This window comes from Biomphalaria glabrata, chromosome 10, assembly GCF_947242115.1.
Source record: "Biomphalaria glabrata chromosome 10, xgBioGlab47.1, whole genome shotgun sequence".
NCBI lineage: Eukaryota > Metazoa > Mollusca > Gastropoda > Planorbidae > Biomphalaria > Biomphalaria glabrata.
Window position 1 is genome coordinate 9,568,462 of NC_074720.1, and position 9,645 is coordinate 9,578,106.

Sequence of the window (9,645 nt, forward strand, 5' to 3'; positions counted from 1 at the left end):
ACGGTTTGTCGTAGTTTTTTGAGAAACCTCTGAACTTCTGAAACAGGGACCGGTTTGAGTTCTTGAATTAATATAAAATAAAAATATCGGCTTGATGATTCCTTTCAAAATATAGTGATTTTTTCATATTTCTGACAGTTGTGATAAGTGTTTTTTCTATGCCAGTAAGATGTTTTTTTAGACTTTCGTTGGTCAAGAATTAATTGCGATCAACGATGAAAAAATTTGCGACTCTAATTTTGCAATTAATGGAAAAATACATTTCTAAAAAAATATCGATAGTTTTGCGAGCAAAAAGAAAGAAAAAGCACGTAAGATCTATTTCTAGATTCTTTCTGTTGAATTATTTTTTTTTCTCAAAAATTAGTCATACTTTAACAGTGAATACCGTAAAAAAAAACATGTCATTTTGCTGCTTCATTTATTTATGTTTGGTGGTTGCCGCACTGTGCATCATATAACCTAGCTACGCCACTGATTTAAATCTCACCTCACACACACACACACACACTACACACAATAAATGTGTGTATACATCCAATAATACGTCCGTCCACAAACCAAAAACGTCCCATTAACTGCTGAGTTAGTACATTATCTTGGAAAATAGATTTGAATTTTTTCAAGTCTGCTGTGATAAAAGAAACAGTTTCCTTACAAAACAATAGCATTATATTTTGCAAATCAACTAGCGATTGGTTTGAAAACAAACCCACATGGAAGACGTTGCAGAGTTCAACCAATAAAAATGTTTAGCATGTTTTTGTTTTTCCCAAATTGGGAAGAGTGCGTGGCAGTTTAAAAACTGTGATGGGCGGTCCGCTCACACCCGAGCTCTATAAATAGCGCAGCTTGTCTTCATAACGAAGTGATATAATACTGATAACTAATGATAGCAACACATTGTAACTGGCGTAAGTAGGAACATAGTCATTGTATTTTAACACGCCTTCGTTTCTGATAACTTTGTATAAGACGAACCCAAGAAATTATTTTACAATATCGTTTTTCTTATCCTATAGTCTATAGTAACAAGACATTGTTTTTTTTTTTTGTGTTTTTTTTTTTGCACCCATGTAGATTTAGATATATAAAGGTATCAGACGGGCTGGTTGCACGAAATGTGTTGTGTTGACAAATACCTTATAGAAGAAAGGCATATTAGAAAAGGAGCGAATTGAGTCATTTTGACATACCTCTATTAAACTTTATGGAGGGTGTGCTGTGGGTGAAACCTGGAAAATAAAACTTAAAAAAAAGGTGGACAAATTTAGTAGTTAAAATATATCGTCACACCAGTTGGCCAAACTGGGAAAACTGTAAATTATTGTTCTTTTTTAAAGTAAAATAAAAAAAAAGAAGTGTAAATTTGGCTAGATAGGTCTAGATTTTTAAAAGAACTATCGCGCTCTTGAAAAAGAATTTCGGGTTCGGGAATTACCGAATATTGGACTATTGATTCAAGAGTTTAAAAAATTAATGTTCAGATAACTTTTGCGCATCGCCTTGTAAGTCTAGATCCAAAGGCCTATCATTGGAATGTTATAAAGTGTAGTAGATCTATACTTTTGCTTTAATCATGATTCTTTCTCGAGGCTAAAGGAGAGCGGGGATGGAGAGGGGTAACGCAACCTTTGTTGTTCTTACATTTAACATTTATAAGATATTAAGAGAAGTGGTGTAAAGGAGTTATTTGTGTTTAAAAAAAATATTTCTTTTTTTTTTCTTGTATAGGCCTATTGTTAAAGAATAAATAAGTGGCTACAAATAAATGACATAAAAAAGCCTAAATAAATAAAATGAGCAGCACAAATATCTTGAAAATAAAAAGTCGATACAACTTTGAGCCTGGTTGTCTTCTAGAAATTCCGTTATTCGGCGCGAAAAGTTATTTGTTTCATAAAAAGGTTAAATTTTGACTTAGAGACTGTGCCGTGACTATTAGAGACTGTGCCGTGACTATTAGAGACTGTGCCGTGACTATTAGAGACTGTGTCGTGACTATTAGAGACTGTGCCGTGACTATTAGAGACTGAGCCGTGACTATTAGAGACTGTGCCGTGACTATTAGAGACTGTGCCGTGACTATTAGAGACTGTGCGTGACTATTAAAACAAGACTAGGTATGAGGAAGAATATCTAAAATTAAGCAGAAGATTTTGGGCAGCTCTAGCCAGGGCCGGTCCTAACTATTGCGAGCCCTATGCGAAACGGATTGCGCGGGGCCCAGTGTGGGTGGGAATGAGCTTAATGTCAAAATAAAGATTTTGTATTAGAAAACACAATGTTCTTTGCAATATATTTTTATAAAAGAAAAGCTGACAATGCCGATTTTTTTTTATCGCGCGTGTGATTGGCACGCCAAAATGACAATTTTGTCCATTTTTCAGGAGATGTATATGAGTTTTCAGGAGATTTTAATAATTTCAGGACATTTCAAGGACTTTTGGTATATTTTGCAATTTCAGGAGATTTCCAAGAGGTCCTTGAAAATCAGGAGGCGCAGACAGGAAAACCAGTGACTTGGCAGAGTTTAAGTCATTGGTTAATATGCATGATTAAATGCATGACGCGTAGGACGTAATCATCTTCTTTTTTGAAGTAACGTCTGTATTATATAAGATAAGATAAGATATAAGTGATAAAAGTTTAATTTAAAAATGTACACCTAGAATTAGCGCGGGGCCTTTGAAAGTGCGGGGCCCACTTCGGCCGCATAGGTTGCAGTGGTCTAAGGCCAGCCCTGGCTCTAGCGTAAGGTCGACCTTAGTTTCAGAAATAGACATTTAGCTTGACGACGGTTTCCTCCGTTAGTATTAAAGTATTTTCAAATCGTTTATCAGCGTCGACTACTTTGTATCGTTTACCATTTGCCTGTGCCATTTGAGTTTAAAGTATTTTAAATCGTTTATCAGCGTCGACTACTTTGTATCGTTTACCATTTGCCTGTGTCATTTGAGTTTAAAGTATTTTAAATCGTTTATCAGCGTCGACTACTTTGTATCGTTTACCATTTGCCTGTGCCATTTGAGTTTAAAGTATTTTAAATCGTTTATCAGCGTCGACTACTTTGTATCGTTTACCATTTGCCTGTGCCATTTGAGTTGATTATTTGAGTGCAATCTTTTTTCGGTGAAAATAATCAAACGTTGAAGGAAGGGAGGGAATCAGATTTAACGTTCTTACTATTCTTTCTACTTTTACTAATTTTTAAAGAATGAATTTTTCTTGTCATTAGCAATATAAAACAGCAATTTTTTTTTTTGTATTGATACGTCAGAAATATAAATTTGAAAGAAAAAATAATAAAAAGTAAATAAAATAAGTAAATAAATATAGATTCATTGATTTTGTATATACCTAAAAATGTTTATATACATTGTCACTGTGGCATAAAGAGTTACACACTGCTACATGCACTTACCCGTTATACAGTAAATTAAAAAGACATCTAGTTTTAAGCAAAATATGTTCATTTTTCAAAGTATTTGTCTATATATGATCTGTGTGTGAAAAACGACTTTGATATGAGTTGGCATGTGAAGGAAAAGACCAACCCCCAAGGTCTATTTACGAGTTTGTGTTTGTAGCAACTTCCCATGTCATCTTGCTTTAAAATCAAGTCATAGTTTTTTAATGGCACATTTTTTTGTTTTTTTTTAGAACCTCAAAGAAAATTAATCCTCCAAATTCTTTTCGAAGCAGACCAAGATGTTCGTGTGGTACAAACTCCTGTGTCTGGTCGCAGTGACATTGAACACATTAGCCTGTGATGACGTTAAAAGAAACGTCTCTCAATCTGAATTCTGCAAACCTGATGTAGTGTATAAAGCTAAAATACTGTCGACTAATACCTCGGTATGCAAAGATCGAAGAGCCATCTTTCAAGTTTAAAAATTATCACAAAAAAAAAAAATAATTTTATACTAGCTTAGCCAGAAGTGCCAAATATAGATCTATACACATATACAGTCAGGGGCGGACTGGGTGTCAAAATCGGCCCGGGCATTTCTATACAATCCGGCCCACAAATTATATACCACATGATAAGCATCCATTTATACCTGTCCTCAAGAGCATTGTGTAAAGTTTAATAATGTATCGAATGTAGTTATATATAGGCATATGAAAAGTTTATTAGATGATTTTGTAACTATCTGATAATCGCTTTTACTAAATGAATAAAGTACAACACTTAGAATAGGGAAATCTCTTAATGTGAACGAATTCCTGCTACCATAGACATTAACCTAGACATGTCCATGGTGGTCCTCTATCAACGAACATACTGTTTATGATTCAGTTTCCCTCCTGGCCATTTTGTCAGGCATATGGACTTTTAATTTACAAATACAACTCTTCATCCTCCATTATTCAACTGCCCATCTCACAAGGTTACAGAGGCGCAGTGGCTGAGTGCTTAAGCGCTTGGCTTTCGAACCTGGAGTATTGGGTTCGGATCTCGATGAAGATTGGGATTGTGAATTTCGGGAATTTTAGAGCGCAATTGAGCCCACCCAGCTCTAATGGGTACCTGACATTAGTTGGGGAAAAGTGAAGGCGGTTGGTCTTTGTGCTGGCCACAGGACACCCTCGTTAACCGTAAGCCACTGAAACAGATGACCTTTACATTATTTGCAATATAGACCACAAGGTCTTAAAGGGGAACTAGGTACGTTGTTGTTTATTCCTTTATATCCGAATATATTCACACTAACGTCGATCTCTATAAGAAATAAAGGTCTTAAGTTTCTTGTTTATCGTTTAATATGTATAAAGAAATTTACGAGAATGCTTTAGATTAGTATTAGACTTTAAAGTGATGTTGATGATTTTTTAAAAACCACGACGCTCAAAGTTTTGCTTTTAAAGAGATCATTACAAAATCTATAAAAAAAATTACTGGCATTCATGCGGCGCTTTCCGGGCCAATCGGGTACCGGCCCACCGGGCATTTGCCCGAATGCCCATATAGCCAGTCCGCCCCTGTATACAGTTAATAATTAACATTTTTACTAATTAAAAATCTTAAATAAGTTTTTTTTCCTGTAGAGGCACTCATGTAACCAAGCCAACCAAAAATAAATGATTGGTTCTCAAAGTTTGTGTCTTATAGAACAAAAAAGTTAATAACATGTTCTTATTGATATCGCTTTCCTAGTTCATGAAGTGGATTCAAATAACTTTCTTAATCGAAGTAGCTCAAAGCACTTAATGTTCTTATTTTTTTGTAAAGGATTTGAGATGTGTGGTTGAGTGTCAAGACCCGCTTGGCTACATGTCAAGTGGAATCGAGTTAGAATCTTGACTCGAGCTGCTCTGTCTTTGCTTGGGTTCTCCGAAAACCATCTCGCAGATACCCCCCCCCCTTATACTGGTCCACAAAATTGATTGGACTATAGCGTAACAGAATGCTACAAGCATGAAAGTTGCGCTACATCTAACTACTTAAAAAAAGAAAGACTACATTTTTAATGTATTAAATATAACTAGGCTGTTAAAAGTTTCCTTTAGGCCTTGTGGTCTATAGGGCAGACAATGTAAAGGTCTCTGACCTACGGTTAAGGATGGTGTCTAGTGACCTGCACAACAACCAACCGCCTTTACTTTTCCCCTACTAATGCCAGGTAACTATTAGAGCTGGGTAGACTCAGAAGCATGGGCGACAGTAGGGGGGTGCACTTGTTCCCCCCTGGGTTCTGAGTAGCCAAATTCTAGCCATTTCTTCGCAACTTCAAATGAAGTAACTTCTAAGTAGCAACTGAACAAGTAGTGCTTCCAATCGTTAATGTAGTGGTAGATTAGACTAGGCGTATGGAATGGATGGTTAACCATGTACGTGCGCGCCTCTGAATTCTGAGTAGCCACGTTTTAGCAATTTTTGTTTATATTTTATAATGAAATACATTTTCCAGATCTGTTTTTTTTATACGTAGATGTAGATTTAGTCAGTGATTTTCCTATTAGATCAAACGTTGCTAAGGACGCTGAAAACTTAAGCGGTGTCAACTAAATAAGAAACAAATGAAATTCCAACGGAAGAGCTTCGAAAGCTCTATACTGCAGTGTTAAAAAAATGAAAAATAAATCATATATTAAAAAAACAACAGCATATCAACACATCTCTTTGTTCTGTACTGTGGACTTGAGAGGACACACCTAAAAGCTAGCTGTTTATAATCTTTTCTCAATAAATAAAGTCTCTAATATACATGTAATTAGAATGGTTACGATTTTCTTTTAATTAGACCTTCAGTAAACTAGTGTAAACACTGTTCAACACTAATCATCGAACTCCAGAACTTGACAAGACAACCCAAATAATGTGGTACCCCTCTAGGTCACATAAATACAAGCGAATACTACACAATTGGCAGCACGAAACAAGGGCTACAAATGCTTTAACTGCACACCACCATAATGCTGTACTACACTGTACTGTCTTTCTATCTTATCCTAGATTCGTACTACTTCACTCAAGAACTAATAGTGCCCAGACTGAATCTCTGTGTAAACAGCCGTACTCTTTCTTGAAATGCTTTCATTCACATCATATCAACATGTAACCTTTATACCAGTCCTTCCATTGTACTGAACTGTATTATTGGGCCTGAGTCACATGTGTCTGTAGGTCGCAAAACATTAACCCTATTGCTTAATGCTTACATACTTTAGTAAACTAGAGTTACAACAACATATAATGTCTCAGTAGTCACTGGTCAAATCTAAAAAAATGTTGACCAATACTTCAAGTGCGTTATTAATTGTTTTTAATAATTAACTAAATAAACCACACCCAAAAGTGCCGCATTTGATCTGCTTGCGATATGCGGTCCTTTTTTGGGATCTTTATAGGTTGTGATGTTATATACCAGTGTTAAATATTCTTAAATTACTGTTTTCTATGAGTAAATCCGTAAACATAGAAATAGTAGACTAAATCTACATATAATGTACTAACTCAAATTGGTGTTTTTTTCTGTTTCAGACAGATACAAGAGAAGTCACCTTTAAATTACTTGACCACGAAGAATACCTCCGATTCAGCCGTGAAGCTGAAGATCACTGGCATAAAAAATCCATATCGATTGTGAGAATCCCTTATGTCAAGAAACTTAAATGTGATTCTAAGTTTACTTCGTCTGATGAAAACCACTATCTGGTGTTAGCGAATTTGATTTATCAGGATGCCGAGTGGTCAGACAAGTTGTCAGTGCCCAACTGCACAAGCTTGATTCCCCTTGATTGTATTGAAGGAAATTCACCACATAGGTCTATATGTGAAGAACCAGAGAGAACTGAAAGTTAACCAAACATATTTTTTTTTCTGAAAATATTATTAATGTATTTAAATATATAAGAATCAAGCAGGCCTGTTGTTACTAAGTAAAGTCTTTAAACAAGATTGCCACATTCGCGTGAGTGCAAAAGGTTTCATGTTTGACCATATAACTTTTCGATTTAATGTTGTTTTTAATAAATCACCGTTGAAGCAAATACCAGCATTTAGTAATAAGTTTACTTTAGTTTTTCTTAGCACTTTGCAATCTCTAAACAGCTATAGTGTCTTTTATATAATTAAACACTTAACCCAAAAAGTAAGCAGACAGCTGCAGAGTGAATACATAAACAATATAATATCTAAAGATAACAACAAAAACATATGGTCATACAATAAGTCTAAGAAAATGGAAACAACAGGCATAGCACCATTAAAAGATGAACATAACATAATACATAATGATAATGAAACTAAAGCAAACATCCTAAACAAATACTTTGCATCAGCATTCTCAGCCCCAGGAGACAAAGACGTATTACTGAATTTGAACCAAGTAGACAACATAGAAGATATAGTAGTACAAGAAAATGGAATTCAAAAACTATTAGCCAACACCAAACCAAATAAAGCATCTGGACCTGATGGTATTCCTGCTAGATTACTCAAAGAACTAAGCAATGAGCTAGCCCCAGTGTTCAAAATACTCTTCCATGCTTCACTTAACCAGGGCAGAGTACCAAATGACTGGAAAGAAGCTAATGTCACCCCCCTATTTAAAAAAGGAGAAAAATCTGACCCAGGAAACTACAGACCAGTATCACTTACCAGCATCACATGTAAAATCATAGAACACATAATATGCAACAACATCATAAACCACTTAGACAAACATAATGTCCTCACACCATACCAACATGGCTTTAGGAAATATAGATCATGTGAAACACAACTAATAGGACTAATTGATGATTTTCAAAAGGTTTAGATAATAGTGAACAAATAGATGCTATCTTACTAGCTTTTTCTAAGGCTTTTGACAAAGTTCACCACCATAGTTTGCTTAAAAAATTAAAATATTTCGGCATTTATGGTCCACTGCATTAGTGGATTTAAGATTTTCTGATAGGGAGAGAACAAACTGTAATAATAAATGGCTCTAAATCAACACCGATAACAGTAAACTCAGGTGTACCTCAAGGAACAGTCTTGTGTCCACTACTATTTTTAATTTACATAAATGATTTACCAAATTGCATTACTTCAGGAACAAAAGTCAGATTATTTGCAGACGATTGCATAATATATAGAACAATAAAAACAACACAAGACACAGATATTTTACAAAGAGAATTAGATGAATTACAAAAATGGGAATTAAATTGGAGCATGTCTTTCCACCCAGAAAAATGTCAGTTGTTAAGAGTAACAAAAAAACTAAAACAAATTAATTCCACTTATCTTATTCATGGCAAACCAGTAACACAGACTAAAAACGCAAAATAACTAGGTGTTATAATAAATGAAAAACTGTCATGGAATCCACATATTGATCAAACTACAAAAAAATCAAACAAAGCATTAGGATTTATTAAAAGAAATTTCTATAAATCAAATAAGAACATAAAACTAAAATGTTATTTAACCTTGGTTAGACCAATAATAGAATATGCATCCTCCGTTTGGGACCCCTCAACTCAAGAAAACATTAAGAAACTAGAACAGACACAAAATAGAGCAGTGAGATTCATAACAAACGAATATTCACATTTGACTAGAGTAACACCTTTAGTAAAATGACTAAATTTAGAAAGCCTTTAGGACAGAAGGCTCAAAAGTAAAGTAGCAATCATACATAAAACACTGAACCATAATCTTCAAATACAAAAACAAAATTTAATAAAATACTCAGAAAGACACAAAGATAAAGGCACATTCCTCGTCCCATATGCTAGGACAAATTTGTAAAAATACTCCTTCTTCCCTAGTGCTATTAGAGCATGGAATGGGTTGCCAGAGCTAGCCAGGAAAACCAGTGACTTGTCAGAATTTAAGTCATTGGTTAATATGCATGACTAAATGCATGACGAGTAGGACGTAATCATCTTCTTTTTTTGAAGTAACGTCTGTATTATATAAGATAAGATAAGATAAGATTTGAAGGAAAGTTAATTTAAGGTGATATACGTAGCTAAGATGGTTTCGGTTTTAGTTATGTCGTAATAACACATTAATAATATTAACTAACCTATTGAGTCCTGTTTTCATTTTACTATATTAAGATAATATGATATTAATAAAAGTAACACTGGAGAGTAACCTAAACTAGAACGACACACGAACAAACAAAGATACTTGGATAGTAA

The 9,645-nt window shown here is 34.6% G+C and overlaps 1 protein-coding gene across 2 annotated transcripts; it reads left to right on the forward strand.

The window, feature by feature from the left end:
- The first annotated feature begins 768 nt into the window (after window positions 1-768).
- Window positions 769-7,502, forward strand: LOC106051409 (uncharacterized). 2 transcript variants are annotated; one of them, XM_056045380.1, is made up of 3 exons: window positions 769-914; window positions 3,664-3,858; window positions 6,989-7,502. In XM_056045380.1, the coding sequence occupies exons 2-3, from the start codon at window positions 3,712-3,714 to the stop codon at window positions 7,307-7,309; spliced, it is 468 nt and encodes a 155-aa protein (XP_055901355.1). In that variant the 5' UTR covers window positions 769-914; window positions 3,664-3,711; the 3' UTR covers window positions 7,310-7,502. The 2 variants fall into 2 exon arrangements, with proteins under 2 accessions (XP_055901355.1, XP_055901356.1); XM_056045381.1 differs by having other exon boundaries at window positions 794-914; window positions 3,706-3,858.
- The last annotated feature ends 2,143 nt before the right edge of the window (window positions 7,503-9,645 follow it).